Source organism: Drosophila pseudoobscura, chromosome X, assembly GCF_009870125.1.
Source record: "Drosophila pseudoobscura strain MV-25-SWS-2005 chromosome X, UCI_Dpse_MV25, whole genome shotgun sequence".
Classification (NCBI taxonomy): domain Eukaryota; kingdom Metazoa; phylum Arthropoda; class Insecta; order Diptera; family Drosophilidae; genus Drosophila; species Drosophila pseudoobscura.
Genome location: NC_046683.1, coordinates 642,562 through 659,057, shown reverse-complemented (window position 1 = coordinate 659,057; position 16,496 = coordinate 642,562). Strand labels below are relative to the sequence as shown.

General features: G+C 48.8%; 2 protein-coding genes across 6 annotated transcripts; both read left to right on the top strand.

Moving 5' to 3' along the window:
• Window positions 1-44: 44 nt before the first annotated feature.
• Window positions 45-12,640, top strand: Rip11 (Rab11 interacting protein). 5 transcript variants are annotated; one of them, XR_004470435.1, is made up of 7 exons: window positions 45-424; window positions 8,101-8,245; window positions 8,335-10,394; window positions 10,911-11,065; window positions 11,138-11,298; window positions 11,750-12,034; window positions 12,310-12,560. XR_004470435.1 is itself a non-coding variant. In XM_033384225.1 (7 exons), exons 1-7 carry the CDS (start codon window positions 394-396, stop codon window positions 12,314-12,316), a joined length of 2,595 nt encoding a protein of 864 aa, XP_033240116.1. In that variant the 5' UTR covers window positions 45-393; the 3' UTR covers window positions 12,317-12,560. The 5 variants fall into 5 exon arrangements, 4 of the variants coding, with proteins under 4 accessions (XP_033240116.1, XP_033240117.1, XP_015042230.2 ...); XM_033384225.1 differs by having other exon boundaries at window positions 11,750-11,785; XM_015186744.2 differs by having other exon boundaries at window positions 50-424; window positions 8,335-9,098; window positions 11,750-11,785.
• A 587-nt stretch (window positions 12,641-13,227) lies between these two features.
• On the top strand, window positions 13,228-14,934 carry LOC6901050 (protein valois-like). Its single transcript, XM_002134493.3, has one exon. The coding sequence runs from the start codon at window positions 13,342-13,344 to the stop codon at window positions 14,479-14,481; it is 1,140 nt and encodes a 379-aa protein (XP_002134529.2). The 5' UTR covers window positions 13,228-13,341; the 3' UTR covers window positions 14,482-14,934.
• Window positions 14,935-16,496: the final 1,562 nt, after the last annotated feature.

Below are 16,496 nucleotides of genomic sequence, written 5' to 3'. Positions count from 1 at the left end.
ATCGGTGCTTCCGCACCACTACCCGTATTGACATTCAATTCCGAAAAATTTTTAAACGCACTCGGTCGGGCACGCGTGTCTTTGCGCCTTCTTGCCTTTCTCCTTTTTTTTTTAACTCTTTAAAAAAAAATTTACATTTTTCCACAGTTTCGTGGTGCGTGCAGGCAACACAAAAACTGTAAAGACAAATCGTGTGCTCTGCTGTGAATGTGTCTAACGCCAGCCTTTGTTATTTTTGTGTGACAGAACATAAAAATAGAAAACAAACAGACGACGACACACGCTGGCAACAACTAAAACATAGGACATAGGCGTCACACTGGTCGAGAGAAGGTCCTGGGAAAGTAAACAATTTTCAGTGCATCAACACTCCGCAGCGAGATACAGGGTGCCATGTGGAGTCCCACACACTGCAATGTAACGGGTAAGTGGGTGATCAGATCCGATCTGATCCCAACTCCGACAGACACCCGTACTAGTCGTTGTCGTTTGTCGAGTCGTGATTTTGCCACAATTTTTTTTTAGTATGGCAAATAAATCGCATTAAAAATTAAACTCGTTTCTGTGTGCGTGTGTTTGTGTTGGTCCGCTGCTTGCATTTGTTCCTGCATGTGTGTGTGTGCTTAAATATTGTCATGACGGAGAGACAACAGTTAAGTCGTTTCTGTTGTGCTCTTGCGAGGCCTTCAGTTCAGTCAGCTCTTGTACCTATTCCGACATCTTATTTGAAATTTCACTTTTTCTATCCCCCTCTGTCTCCGGTGCTCTCTTTCCACAGTTTGCCCCATTACTTTTGACTGTGAGAAGCCACCTCTGGCTCTGCTTTTCGTGTTTTGTTTCTATCAGTGGAGTGGAGCGAGTGCTAGTCTGATAAGATTGTGTCGGTCTGTCCGTCCGTCTATCCTTCCGCTGCTTACTCATAGCCCAGAGAGCTGCTGTCATAGGGAAGTCTACTATTCAATTCGCAACGATCATTCGGAATGGTTAATGGCTGATGGTGTTTTCTCTCCCCCATTCCCCTGTACCCACATTTGCTGATTCGCATTCTTGCGCATACACCTCTGCTGCTGCTTTCAATGCAGCCCTGCGCTGGTGCTTATGTTTTCATTGTTTTGTTTTTTCAGGGCTGAATTCCAATGAGAAATTTGTGCAAAAATATTCAAGCGCTACTCGTGACCAAAACAGAAAGAGCTGTCGCTCTCTCTCTCTCTCTCTGTGTCGCGCTTGTTCATAATTACGAAAACAAATATCGAGTAATTAACTACAAGTAAAATTCACAGGGGTATGTGTTTCAGTTTGTTTCTCTGTTTGTATAAAGTATATACATATGTGTATGTACATATGTGTATGTACATACATATGTAGCTAAATGGCCCAAGCAAATGATTCATAAATTGTTGCAAAAGCTTCAGGAACGTAAACTATGCAGATAGTCAGAAACAGGTAGCGCACAATGTGAGATGAGCTTCATTTCGATAAGTAAACACGCACAGTTAGCAGGTGTAGTGTGTGGGTGTGAAACATTGAAGCTGAATCAAAGTTTCACGAATAAACAGTTAGTTTGAGAGAGAAAGAGAGAGATGTCATATGTATTTATATATGTACATATATGTATGTAGCATAATAGGGGAGAGATCGGCAATGGAGTCTCTGAGCTGCTCCCACGTCTGCCTTTCCACCTTGAACTTGTCCAAGCTATCAGCTCTGTTCTCTGCGTCGTCTCTCAATCATGTCTGTCTTTTTGTCTTCTGTTGTCTCTTTTCGCCGTTTGCACAGTTCTCGCATTGCTTCATTCCATCAGCGGCAGCAGAAGCAGCAGCAGCAGCAGAGCATTGACGTCACACGTCGAATGGCAAACAAATCAATCTCTCTCCCTCCTGTTGCTGTTGTTGTCGTACGTTGGTTTCCTTCGTTAGGTCTTGTTTGTACTATTTCTCTCTCTCCCTCTCTTTGCACACACACACACACAGAGTGGGACTTATCTGTTCTCGTGTCAATATTTGCACTCGAGATGAGCGCACGCCTCGGGCTCGGTAAAACAGCTGTTTCGCAGTCTGGAGCTTTTGACGGTTTTTGAAACAGAAATCCCGTCGCTCCAAACTATTAGATCATTCGACATTCGAGTCTAAACCCTTCCCGCTCCCCACAAGGAACTCTGTCCGCCTGCTTTTGGGGGAAGTTGCGGCCCGGCCTTTATATCGACTCTGCGCCCATGGGCGCCGGGCCTCCACCTCCAAGTTGTCTAATTGCGTGCGTTATTTTTAGCCGTAAATTCTTTGCGGCCACTCACTTAGCCACAAGCACGCACACACACCTGAATTTTTCCCGAGGATATTGTGCAATGCGGCGGGCAGCCAAGCAAACCCAAGCGAACACATTTCCGTTATTAATTTCGATTTTGTTCGGATTTGGTTTGCCACGTTTCTGGTTGCATGGAGCACCATCTCGTCCATCCATATGAGAAAATGATAAATGCAGGAATGCGTTGTTGTTCTTGTTTAAGTGTTGGTGTTGGTGGGGTGGATTGATAAGGAAATTGTTCTGATAAAAGCCCTCTTGAAGAGGGAGAGAGAGAGACAGAGAGAGAGAGAGAGTGCACTTTGGTCACGTAAGAGGGGAGATAGCGTCCTTAGATTGCTCTGATTTATATGCCCATCGCTTCCTCTGTGGCTTCCCGCTCCCTCCGTTCTCTCCGTCCACTCCGTGCCACTTCTTTCCGTTTCTACCACCACCACCCTGCTTTGTGGACCGTTTTAATGTTGCTCTCGCGATGCACTTGTGCGAAACAGTTACGTTTCATTGCCCGACCCATTTACTCGTGCCATTCGCCCAGGGGAGAAGAGGGATAGAGTGTGTGTGAGGGAGAGGGAGATAGAAAGAGAACAGATGGAGGGGAAAAACAGGTCTGGGTTCGCATCTCCGACTCCGACTCTGACTCCGACTGCGACTGCCCCTCTCTGACTCTACGATTGCGGGTCTCCAATTGATTATTTTCCAGTTTGCGTTGACTTGTAGCTTGTGAAGCTGCTGGCCACATTCCTTGCGGCCAATTGCTGCCGCCAGCTGCCTGCCTGGGCAACGGCACCAGCACCAGCACCAGCACCGCCGGTAGCCATCTCCCAACTCTCACCTCTGCCTGCTGTTCCCCTCATGCATATGCATTCTGGCACTGGCTCCGCCACTGCGATTGGGATGGGAGCAGACGAGTCAAGATACTTTTGCCTCTTTGCATTTATATTTAAAGCATGCAATGATCCCCAATACCGCAACCCTCCACCCTCCATCGTGTTCATGTCTTTCATTTGGGGAGGGAAAAACTATGTTTACAATTTCAAAATCTCGCCTTGTCTTCGCTTCGGCCAACAACAACGGCAACGGAAACCGCACAACCACTGAAAAATGCAGCAAACGAAAGAAATTGTTTTTGCATAAAAATAATAATAATAATACTAATGCACGTGTAAATAGCGAGAATGAAATGCGAGCTTCGTTGTGGGTGGGGGGGAGATACCCCCCGAAAAGCCGTTCCTATAGCTGGATCCATGGTGCATGATTGATATATTATACTGGAATCGTCTCTGTGTGGTAAAATCTTTCCGTTTTTCCGCTGCAGACATTTTCAGAGAATCGTCATACCATTTTTCAGGGAATCGGGCGGGGGAATTATTCGGTATACATAAAACTTTGATTTTTTTTCGAATTTTCGCACGATTCGAACCATTTTTTGTTGCTGTTTTGCTGTGCTGTTGCAGTTGCAACATTGAATGGCATTCGCTTAATTATTGGTGGTAATGCTGCAGTGTTTTTGTATCGGACTGCGCGGATTAGGACACAGTTCGACGATCCCTGTGGAAAGAGCTGGCACTTGCATGACTCTCTTGGCCTGGCCGACCAACGTTTTCCGTTGATCTGAGGGGCGGCCCAGGGCACGGCAGGGCAGGGCAACCCCAGAGACGAGCAGAGCAGTGCAGAGCAGAGTTCTGGCTTCAAAGTCGAATGGAAAATTGATCCTAGTCTTTCCGAAGAGAGGGTCTGCCAAGTGCGGAATGAAGTTGCCTCATTAGCATGCGTGTGGATGCCCCCGAGGAGCATTGGCCTCCGGCGGCAGCACAGCACACTGTTGCCGTCGTCTGTTTTGTGTCTTTCTCTGGCATGCTGGCAAGCTGCCACGCCCCCCCACACACACACACACACACGCGTACAAAAAGAGGTAGCCCGAAAGCAGAAAAAGTGGAACATGAAAAGAGTCTCTCGGAAAGTGCGTGCTGGGAATTCCACATTTATAATGGGGCAAGGCAGGGAATGGGGGATGGAGAGATGATTGGTTAAGGTTCTCTCCTCTCCTCCATTGTCCGCTCCCTATATAGACATTTAGACTGATCCGATCGGTGCCCTATATTTGTACGTGTGTATCTGCCAAAGAGAGGGGAACTACAGATCATGAAAAATTTGGTTTCCTCATGGAGGAAAAATACTATCGCCATGACTCAGAGATGGCATGATTTGTGTTCGGAGATGAAGAAAACCGTTTTCCCATACCTTTGGATATTTTCTCTTTGGGGAAAATGAGTGGAGAATTGTGGTCACCTGCGGGTGAATTTGTTGCGGGGAATTACGGCTGCGGTAGCCCCAGGTGCAGAAGCAGGGGAGAGGAAATCAAATGGAGAGCAAACGGCAGACCAGAGCTGAGCAGAGACTGAGAATGATTTCATTGAAATTAATTAACCCAACAGTTGACCTCTGCTCACACATAGGCACACAAACAGGCAAGAGCTACAAAGGTTAACAAAATGCGATGACAATGGGCCCACGACGACAAAATGAGGTGCAGCCGACATCTACCTATCTATTGTTTCTATCTATGTATTTATCAAACAATAGTCGTCATCGACAGGAAAACGGAACGAAACCTAGCTTATAGATCTTATGTATATGTCAGTTCTTATCCATACGATACGATGATCGAGATATGTATTTTTGTATATTCAAAGTTCCCGGGGGGACAAACGATACACTTGAGCACTCCACTCCACTGGTCGCTGTCAATTTCTCTTTTTGCTGAGCCGCCGTTATTTTTGGAGTTTTCGGTGTGAAATTTGGGCCATAAGAGCAACAAGAAAGAACGATGAGTCAGTCACCTTCCCCGATAGATATCGCTGTAGTGGTGTGGGGCTCCATGGGAATGAGTAATCGATGATTCCTGATCCCTGCGCAAGAACAAGAGATAACACTGGAGGTGTTGGGACTGGGACTGGGACTGGGACTGGGACTCGTGTCGTCTTGTATTTCTATGTTTTGCTAGATAATTGCAATTGGATCAAATTTTATGTTTAATACTCGTAAAACCTTTTGTTTCCGAGTGAGTAATAGCTTACGAATGGAATACGAGTGCTTATTTCCGGGAGATACTTATTCGGGGGGAAGGAGGATCCTCCAACATGGAAAGCAATTCGATTCGACCTTCTCGTATGAAAGCGCTCTCGCTCTCCCTCCCCCACCCGAGTGTCTCATCAGTGTGTGTGTGTGTGAGTGTGGGAGCACCTACGTTCGTGGATGACGCCAGCCAGCCAGCCAGCGAGTCGGCCCTCTATTTGCTCTCGGACCAAACAAACTCTCAATTACGAAACCCCCTCCCCCTCCCCGTCCCTTCCCCTCGCCTCTGCCTCTCGCGAATTTAATTGAGGAATGAATGAGTGCAAAAAGTGGTTGGGCTTCTGTTTTGGCAGTACTTTTATCGCGTCTCTATCAGATCGAAGCATTCACAAAGCTCTGGGCTTCGCGGCTCGCGGCGGCCCACATTGCTCCGCACCAGGCCGGGGTCCCGTGGCGCGACGAAAAGCGAAAACTAAATGCTAAATGCGCAGCAATGCCCCCACGTCTCGGCACACAGTGGGCCGGCATTAATCAGTTGGTTTGATCAGCTCAGCGCACACATTCGACAATGGTTCGAGGAGAGTGTCCGACCGCTGAACAGCACTCTTGACCCACTGTGCGGCGGCTGAGAGAGGTTGCCAGAAAAGCGGACCGACTTAACGGTGGATCGCGCCTCGCCCCTCCCTCAGCCCGTTCCATCTTCTGCCGTTTCTTTTTTGGCGCTGTTTACCATGTTTATTTCATTACCTTTTGCCATTTGCCATTTAGCATTTGGCATTTCTATTTTCGGGGTGGGGGGACGACGCGACGCCTTTCCATATTCACATACATATGTACATACATATGTAGGCATGCACTCATTTGTGTGTGTAAATATGTATGTACGTATGCTGCTCATACAAGAGTCCATCGATCTCTGGATTTGCATGTCTCTCGCGCTGATGAGCCACCGCTCTCGAAATTGCGGAAAATTGCAGCCGCCACCGCCACCGCCGACGCCGCCCGGCGGGTTATTGACAGCCATTGAAAGCCTATCCATCCATCCATCTTCTCGTCTATTACAGTTCACTCCGGTTACCGTTGGTCGGCGAAGGCAGTGGGAGGGAGAAAGAGCAAAAGAAAGATTGAAGATGAGCATGGGGCCGGTGCCGGTGCCGGTGCCGGTGCCGGGGCCGATTATTGCTGTCGATCGATAGTCTCTGCAAGTTGTTACGGGGAGGGGGAGTTGCGGAGTAGCTGTAATGAGAGCGGGGATGGTGGATTATCTATGGCGCCTAGACTTCTTGTCTGTTTCGGATCGTCTTTAACCTCAATTATGGAGACGAAGCAAAACAACAAAAAAAAACAACAACAAAAAAAGAGTGAAGAGGAGACAGAAAACTTCCCAAATTGGCTTAAGTTATTCCCGCGACGCGAATTTGCTGGCCAAAGCAAAATGTCTGCTAACGGGCGGCAGATGGAAGGAAAAACTGTTAATGCGATAATAATTATGAGGCGGCGTACCCCCCACCCTTCGGGCCCCACACAGTCTCAAGAGGAGATGCAGGTGGGGCCTGCCCCTGCCCCTACCCCTGCCCGACCCGCCAAGTGTCGCTCCCCAAAATCCTAACGGAAATTGGAAAAATATTACGAAATCTGCCATCTGCCATGTGATGTTACTCTTCTAGTTTACATGCGACACATGCTTACATACATATGTACATATGTATGTATGTACATAGTATGTGGCATGTATTTTAAAGCGACATATTCGTGTCTGCTCATGCACACGGAGGTAAGCGCCGCCGCAAACGCTTTTCACTTTGCCGCTTTTGCCCCGTAATTGTTTTTGTTGTTATGAAACTTTGGCGCAATTTCTCCGGATAGATGGAGAGAGGGGGGAGCGACATCGGATTGCGCAAAAGCATGATTATGCTCCGTAATTGAATAATCGAAAAATCGAACCATGGGGAGGCTTTTAAGAGTTCCGCATCTGGAGTTCATTCCATTCTCGCCATTCCCGCCACTGCACAAGCCTAAAAATAGACTCGTTCTGGCCCTTTCTGGCCTGGCCTGGCCTGGCCCGAACCTCTGTGGCTGTCTGAAAGTCTGTTCTGGCAATGACTTAATTTTTTGTCGCCCTGCCATCTGGCTGTCGTCTGCCCTCTGGCGTCTTCGTTTTCAATTAAATTTCCATTTCCGGCAACTGTGCAGAGAGCAGAGAGCAGAACACACACACAGCGGAGGCTCGCAATTGGATCGAGAGTCAGAGCCAGTGCCAGTGGCACAACCAGCGCGAGGTCTCTGCCGAAATGATGGCAAAAATCTAAGCCAGCGTTTGTTGCAGCGCCCGCTCGAGTGATTCACTCCCCGAAACGGCACTGGAAATGGAAATGAGACCCGAAAGCAAACTTAAAGTTTCACTCGAGCGCCTCGTGACCTCGAGATTCGGCATCCGGCAGCGGGGCAGAGGCTGAGATATGAAAGCCACGCAACCGCACAGCCACCGCACAAAATTTGGCACCAACTCCCACTCGACGCCCCACTTCCATTGGCATTCGCATTCGCATTCCAAGGTTTCAATCCCAGCATTGTTTTGCACCCAGCGACGATTCCTCCAGTTACATTTATGCATGGATCTCTTTCTCTCTCTCTGCACGAGATGCCATTCCATCCCATCCCATCCCAAATCCGTAATCCAGTTGATTCCGATCCAGAGCTAATCCCCGTTCTCCCATTTCGTTACAGTGCAGCGAGCGAGGGGTCTGCTCACCAAGGGGAAGAATGGCACCAACAACTGCTTCGTCACAATCGCCTTGGGTAAGGAGAAGTACCAGACGTCGGTCAAGGACAAGTCGGAGACCAATGTCAACTGGAACGAGGAGTGCGAGCTGTAAGTGGGATGACATCCCTATCCAGATCCAGATCCAGATTCCTATGTATCCTTTATGCTTTATCTTGTCTTCTCTTTGTTTTGAATAGAAAAATCCCCGATCAGGGCAATCGGGCAGAGCTGACGCTCACCTGCTTGCACCGCAATAACCTGGGCATTGACGAGTTCCTGGGGCAGGCGACACTTCCCCTTAACGAGATGGACGTGTACGACAGGCCGCGCTCCAAGTGGTTCAAGCTGGAGAGCAAGCCGGGCAAGGAGAAGAAGAACAAGGAGCGCGGGGAGCTCGAGGTGCGCATCGGGTTCGTGGTCAAGTCGGGCTCCCTGACAGACCTCAGCAAGAAGGATAAGCACAAGTCTTCCATCGGGCAGCTGGCCAGCTCCGTGGGCGGCAGCCTCCTCTCCATCGGCAACGGGGAGAAGCGGAAGAGCATCAAGAAGCTGGCGGGGTCGCTCAGCTCCAAGCTGCATCTGCGCAGCAAGAAGAAGCACCCGGACGCCGGCGGCGACGACAACAGCTCCTTCAGCGGCTCCTTCGTCAGCATCGGCACCCCGAACAGCTCCACCGGCGGCCAAGGGGGCAGCGGCCGCCGCCGAGGCCAGCGTGCGGGCGAGGCCGATCCCGGCGTTATCAGCGAGGACGAGGACGAGTTCGTGTTCGATAATCTGTCGCACAAGAGCTCCGGCAGCTCCCTGAACATCCAGCGGTCTGGCCTCCAGCCGCCACCCACCACCATGGGGGGAGGAGCGCCTAACTTTGCACCACGAAACCCCTCGCCCCTGCTGAGCAATGGCAACGGACTGGGCAATGGTCTGGTAATCGGGAACGGCGTGGGAAAGGTCCATCATGGAGGTAAGCCCAACAAAAAGCCAGAGACGCTCGATGAAGATCCGCCCATCGATGCGGAGATGGAACAGCTTGAGCTCGATTTCAGTGTCCGCGCTCGCACCCTACCGCCTCCCTCGAAGCCGCCGCGCATCCCCCAGCTCCAGCTGGATGAGGAGAAGGACGAGCAGTACCAGCAGGAGGCTGTAAAGGAAAAGGAGCAGCAGCAGCAGAAACAGAAGGAGACGAAGATAGGAAGGGAAAATGAGATGCAGAAGGAGAAGGATAAGGATAAAGAGACGACGGAGAACGACAAGGATGAGTGGGCCACGAAACTGTACGGTGGCCTGGAGATCGGGACCAGTGATTCCCTCAAGCGCCGCAGCTGGGAATCGCGTGTTCCGCTCCCTGCCAGCGTGGATGAGACACCGCCACCGCTCCCTCCTCCATCGATGTCCTCGTCCAGCTCCTCGGACAGCGATGAGGACGAGGAGGAGCCACTGCCACTGCCCAAGCCCAAGCCGAAGCCGAAGACAATCAAGGCAGCTGCTCCCCCAGTTCCGGTTTCGGTTCGGGCTCCAACTTCTGTCCCAGCCTCAGTCGCAGTCGCAGTCCCAGTCCCAGTAGCATCTGTGTCCACTGTGACCTCCTCTTCGCTCTTCTCCCCAGACGTGGAGCAGCGCAACTTTGACGAATTCAACGCGAGCTTTGCAAAGTTCGAGCAGCGCAATAGCACAGCCATCTTTGCGGATGAGCCAGAGCTGGAGGATCTGGATGTGGATGTGGAGGTGGTGAAGCCTAGCCCCACCCCCACGACCCGCCCGAAGCCGCAGCCTCGTTCTCTGGTGGATCTCAAGGCGGAGGCGGAGAGGGCAGAGAGAGCAGAAGAGGAAGCGCGCCAGCAGCGAGCCGAGGAAGACGCCCGCCTGGAGGCAGAGCTGCGGCTGAATGAGCAGCGGCTGCGCGTAGAAGAGGCGGCCCTCAGGCAGGAGCTGGAGGATGAGCAGCGCCAGAAGGAGCTACTGGAGGAGCAGCGGCGGCGCGAGGCCAAGCGGTGGGAGGAGGACCAGAGGCTGCTCAGCTTTGCCAAGCGATCCACGTCTATAGAGGAGGTGGAGCAGCCGCACCAACAGCGGCACATTCAGATAGCGGAGGAGCAGTATGGCGAGCCAGAGCCAGAGGCAGAACTAGAACTAGAACTCGAGCCAGAGCACAATTTCCTAACGCCCGAACAGTCACCCAAGGAGTTTCAAACAAACGGCGGCGGCACTGGCAACGGCAGGGAAAAGCGTCTGGGAAAGTTCAAATACGGCAATAAGCGAGGTGAGCTGTTGTACCCCGAACCGAACAGATCCGAACAGATCTGAACCGATCCAAACCAATCCAAGAACAAGACAATCCGTTCCTCTGTTGAAGTGTTCCTCTCACTCTACGGCGGACATGCGGGCAGGGAGTGCGATAGGGTGCAGTGCGACAAGCAAACGCTGGCGGATCCCGAAATCCATAATCCAAAATCCAAAATGAAACCGAAACCGAACCAAGCTATTTCCAGTCAACGCTCTTGTCATTGTCGCGCGTCATTCTGCTCTGAAGCGTCATTTCCCTTTATCTTCCGATCATCCCATCATCCTTTATATCCCTCCTCCTCCGTCCTATTTGTCCTGCTATCATCTTTGTTTTCTGTTGTTTCCGTTTTGTTTTTGCATCCGCCAGTGATTTTGCATTGGAGCTTATGGCTCCGAGCACCCAAAACCCCCCCACTCATCCGCGTGTCCTGCCCCGAGTTCAGTTGCAAACTAACACTCCCTCTTTATCTCTCTCTCTCCCTCTCCGACACAGAAAAATATAGCAACGACAATGGGAGCAACTCGCCGAGTCCCAAGTCCTCAGAGCGAATCATCATCGGCCACGAGAAGTCCGGGGGATCGCACGCGGAACGCCGTTCGGAGATCTCGGCACAGCTGGCGAAGAAGTACGAGGGAAAGTCGCGGGAGGTAAGCTCTCTCTCTCTCTCTCTTTGGACTCTGCAATCTCTAAACTCCGATCCGATCTTAACTGTTCCGCAGGAGCTGATGCTGATTGCCAATGGCATGGAGAACGAAGCTCTGCTGCAGCGGCAGCGCGTCAAGGAACTGGAGGATTATCTGGACAATCTGCTGCTGCGAGTGATGGAGACGCACCCGAAGATCCTGCAGAACCCTTACTCGCGCACCACCTCCGCCAAAAGGTTCGTCGTCCCTGTCTGTGGCCTTGCCAAAGCCCGCTCCTGTGCACTGCATTCATTCTCCTTAAAGGGCATCCGCCTGCCTTCTCTCCCTAGGAGGTAAAAGGAGTGCAGGACGATGCTACAGATCGAAATTTATATATTTTTGTTTTATTTCAAATTGATTTTGTTTCCAAGTTGGTTTCCCTTTGTACCAAACAAAAATGGAAAAAAGAACAATCCTCCCACGGGGACCTAAAGATCTCTTGGATCTTTCACTTGCTCTTTTTCGTGCTCTTTGTTTGTGTCTAATCCAACCATCCACCTACCCACCCACTCGTAAACCCACCTTTCACCTTCCACTAGCCACTATCCTCACACACACAAACCCACACGTGAATTTTCTGTTGCGTTCGTTTCTTCTGTTTTTTTAACCGAATGCATTTTTGTGATTTCTCTCCTCTTTTATATTTAGTTATAAAAACTACATCAATATGAATGACTTTCTAAAGTAAGTGGCCGACGCCGCCGTGCATGTTGCAAAGTTGCATTTAAGTAGCACTTAACCACCACGACCCCCAAAAACAACAACAACTACACCACAACCAGAACCACCAAACGACCCCAACAAAACAAAAAAGTAACCACCACAATGCGCGACACAAAGAAGAAAGCAGACAACCAGAAGTCCCGGCAGTACACCCAGAAGGAACATAACAGATGGAGCCCCAGCCTCCACTGAAGTCCAGTCGAGGATGAAGTAAGCGTCCTGTCTGTCGCCCAAGTGTTTGTTGCACATTATCCATACCAAGGGGGCCACGATCCCCACGCCATCTCTCAGTCTTTCTGTCTAACATCTCTCTCCTGCATCTCGCATCTCTGTTTGTGGCTCTCCTCTCTCTTTCGCTTAACTGTTGTTGGTGGTCTTCTGATGGTTTCCTTCTCCTCTTGTTCGTACTGTTCGTAGCATTCATCGATCCTGACTTTATCCGAACATCTGTGATATTAATCCCCGAATTTGGTTCTGTCTTGCAGTGGTTGAGAGTGTCGTCGCAGCAGATACAGCAGATTCCAGTAGCCGCGTGGCGGGTCCGTGGAGAAGTTGCAGTTGCAGTTGCAGTGGCGATTGCGTATTAAATGTAAATCAATGAAACACCAAGTTGCCTTTGTCGCCAAACAGCGAAATTCAAGTGCTTTCTTACACTAATTTAAGTACTCCTCGTATCTGAGAAAAAGAAAAACTAAATTTTACACGCAATCACATAGATTTTAAGCAGGAAAAGAGGGACACAAGGGGGAGGCGATGTATTTTTAAAACTGATAATTGAATTGATTCCCCTCGTACTCCGAACATAAACTATAAACCGTAAACTAAATTAAATTATTTGTACCATATACCATGTAACCTATGTAACGATCGCCAGAGACGGCAATTTTTGATTTGTTTTACCCCAAATTGGATTGTTTGTCCCCATCGATTGATCGATTGATTGAAATTATCCCAAAAGTATTTGTTTTTTTTTTTTGTCTGTTTGTTCTTATTTTTGTTTCTTCCTTTTATACATATGTATGTCAAATTTTGTAAGCGGAAGCGGCGCTACCCTTTTTTAGTGAAGTAAGCCCTAAATTATTTATGTTTTAGCGATTAAGTGAAAAGAGAAAGAGGAGTCGCTGCAGTTGAAATATGTTGATACATAAAATGATTTTACCTATTGATATATACACCCCCCAAACCAGAATAAAAACATTTTTAATATTAATATACAATCACCACTCATTGATTCTTACCTGATTTTGCAGCGGAAAGTTGGGTATTATCATGATACTTTTACCATATTTTGCTTTCCTCTTCCCTTCTGGAATCGTCCGATTCTTTAAAGTTTAAATAATTATCGTTGTGGCGCCCTCAGAAGATATTTAGGGTTGCATTCGGGACCATCAGCCGTAATATAATCAATAAGCGCCGGCATACAAAGCTGTTGCTTTTGCACTTCCACTAAATTGGCGCGATTTTTCCATTCCTGCTTGTTTTGTTGTTTAATTTAATTGCTTTAACTTGCTGTAAATATGTTTCCGCAAAAATTATCAGAAGTATACCGTACGCCTGGTGACCATCAGCCACCGGCAGACAAAAACCTGGCCGGCAACCTGGAGTATCCAAATCTCAATGCTGCCGATGTACGTGCACAGCCGGCCAATATTTCGCCCCAGCTGCACGAATGTTGGGACAGCATTGCCATTAGTGAGGAGAAGGAGTATGTGCTCGCCACCAACCGTCGCCATGGATGCGATTGGCGGGGTATGTTTTTTGGCTACTCGGAGAGTAACGTCGGTCACATGACCGTCGAAAATGCGGACTTCAAGCTGCAATCGGATCACGTCGTCAACATTGTACGCTATGCGGACAACAATGTGCTGCTGGTGGCTCCGGGAGACACACAACTGCAGGCATGGTCAACACGCTCGGCCGTCTATAATTCGAAGGACCCTTTCTTTCTTTTCGAACTGGACAAAGCCGTAGCCCACAATTCGCCGATTAGCCACATGAGCGTGTTCAAAGCGGATCCACAAAAGTGTGTGTCCGCGTGTGCCAGTGGGCACTTGAAAATGTGGTCTATTATCGAAGCCGGTCTGAAAAGCTTCTATCACGCTCGCGTCTCACATTCAGACAAATTTTCGGGCCTGGCCACGCCCGCTATCACTGCCAGCCAGTTCGTTACTTGCGATCGCAGTGGATGCTCCCGCCTATGGGATGCCCGTGCAGGATCGCCCTCTTCGACGACCCTCTTCAACGACGCTGATCGTGCGTTGAGCTTCACTTGCGCCGCCTGGGCCGCTCCCTCAGAGCTCCAGGGCGAAAATCACGTATATCTGGGGGACTTTGATGGAAATGTCCATATAGCGGACATTCGTGTGCCATGCAAGCTGCAGGAGACGATCCAATGCTTTGAGAACGGCATCGTGTCACAGCTCGAGATCAATGGAGCTCATCTGGCGGTCATGAGCAATATGCCCGCTTCCGTGAAGATCGCCAGAGTAAACGAAGACGGAAAACCCGAATTTATCTACACCAAGGAAAACATCCACAAGCGCCAAACGGACGCCATATGGACCGATTCACGCACACTCCTCACCGTTGGACACGGCCGCAAAATGGCCATTCATCAACTGGAACTCGCCAACTCTGCTGTGGATTGCGGCGACTAAACCTGTATTGCATTATCCCTACATTTTTGAGAATGATCCGTAAAAGCGGACAGGAATCACTCAGCTCTAAAATATGCCTGTGATCTGATCCCTCAGAGCCTCCAGTGCAAAAACTATTTAGTTGTTCTATTGTGCCTTATCGTAAAGAGTCAAACAGGGCTAAGCTCTAAAATAAAGTCTGATAAACTGGCTGTTTACATCAGGTTCAATAAAACCCATGATTCAATCTTTTTATAAACGACGGATGCGCCTCCTTCTATAAGACTGATCTGATATGGGCACCTCAAAAAACAGGTGCTGGTCATAACAAAACGAATAATGTCTACAGAAATCGCAAATGTTTCAAGTAAATGTTTATTAAATTGCAGAATATGTAACGTAACGATGACAATAACGATTAAAACTAGTTTTTGCGTCTGAAACTAATTAAGGAAATAAAATATTTAAAACATTCTGGAGTTCTGATTCTGATACTGTATAGCACTAATGCAGTATATAGATGTGCTAGTTCATACACCGAACATATCGCAAACGAACTTCCTGGATTAGATCCCAGGCTCTTCGGATCTGGCGTTCGGTTACCGCCACGTCATCATGAGCCATGCTCCGCGGGTGATTCCACCCTAGCTCCTCGTCCTCTCGGGGGGTCCATAGGATGTGATAGTAGATACAAAAGTCGTTCTTCTTATTTATTTATTTATGTCAAACTAAGTTTTGATGAATAAAACTATTGGAAAAAAAATCAACCTTGCTGTATCCTGTATGCGGGAAACGATCGGGGCGTGCCATGGCTCACACTGATCAGAAAAATATCCTTGATCCTTGGCAGGACTCTCCCGACCAGATCCAGTATTTTTATCAAATGCAAATCTTGACTTTGAAAATGAGGCCGATTTTTGGCAAATTTAATGATGTAACCATCATGAGTTTGTGCGAAAATCGTGAAAAAATTCATGTCCTTTTTTCTGATGGCAGTCGATTGGCAAGAGTCTCCCGATCACGGAAAAACATGGCTCATCGGCCTCATTTTCGAAGTCAAGATTTTGACACCGATCGACAGTCTGGATCCTCGCGATCCTGGGAGAGTTGGTCCTTCACCGATCTGGCTCTAATTGTCTGAGATATAGCCTACCGAAGATTGGCGTATAATTGAAATACTGGTTTCTTCTGCACGCTATATCTCTGCAATAGGGCGGCCGATCTGGGCGAGGCATGTCTTTCCGTGATCGGGAGAGTCCTGCCAATTGACTGAAATCGGAATGAAGGACATCAATTTTTTCACGATTTTCGCAAAAAATCATGATGGTTACATCATTAAATTTTGCGAAAATCGGCCTCATTTTCGAAGTCGAGATTTTGACACCGATCGACAGTCTGGATCCTCGCGATCCTGGGAGAGTTGGTCCTTCACCGATCTGGCTCTAATTGTCTGAGATATAGCCTACCGAAGATTGGCGTATAATTGTAATACTGGTTTCTTCTGCACGCTATATCTCTGCAATAGGGCTGCCGATCTGGGCGAGACACCGATCGACAGTCTGGATCCTCGCGATCCTGGGGGAGTTGGTCCTTCACCGATCTGGCTCTAATTGTCTGAGATATAGCCTACCGAAGATTGGCGTATAATTGAAATACTGGTTTCTTCTGCACGCTATATCTCTGCAATAGGGCTGCCGATCTGGGCGAGACACCGATCGACAGTCTGGATCCTCGCGATCCTGGGGGAGTTGGCCCTTCACCGATCTGGCCCTAATTGTCTGAGATATAGCCTACCGAAGATTGGCGTATAATTGAAATACTGGTTTCATCTGCACGCTATATCTCTGCAATAGGGCGGCCGATCTGGGCGAGGCATGTCTTTCCGTGATCGGGAGAGTCCTGCCAATCGACTGAAATCGGAATGAAGGACATCCATTTTTTCACGATTTTCGCAAAAAATCATGATGGTTACTTCATTAAATTTTGCGAAAATCGGCCTCATTTTCGAAGTCGAGATTTTGACACCGATCGACAGT

Excerpts from the sequence above, each read along its gene's own strand:
- Rip11 (XM_033384225.1), top strand. The coding sequence starts at position 394 with ATGTGGAGTCCCACACACTGCAATGTAACGG. Across the intron at positions 425-8,100 it reads CACACACTGCAATGTAACGG|TGCAGCGAGCGAGGGGTCTG; the intron begins GTAAGTGGGTGA and ends ATTTCGTTACAG. Across the intron at positions 11,066-11,137 it reads ACGAGGGAAAGTCGCGGGAG|GAGCTGATGCTGATTGCCAA; the intron begins GTAAGCTCTCTC and ends ACTGTTCCGCAG.
- LOC6901050 (XM_002134493.3), top strand. The coding sequence starts at position 13,342 with ATGTTTCCGCAAAAATTATCAGAAGTATACCGTACGCCTGGTGACCAT.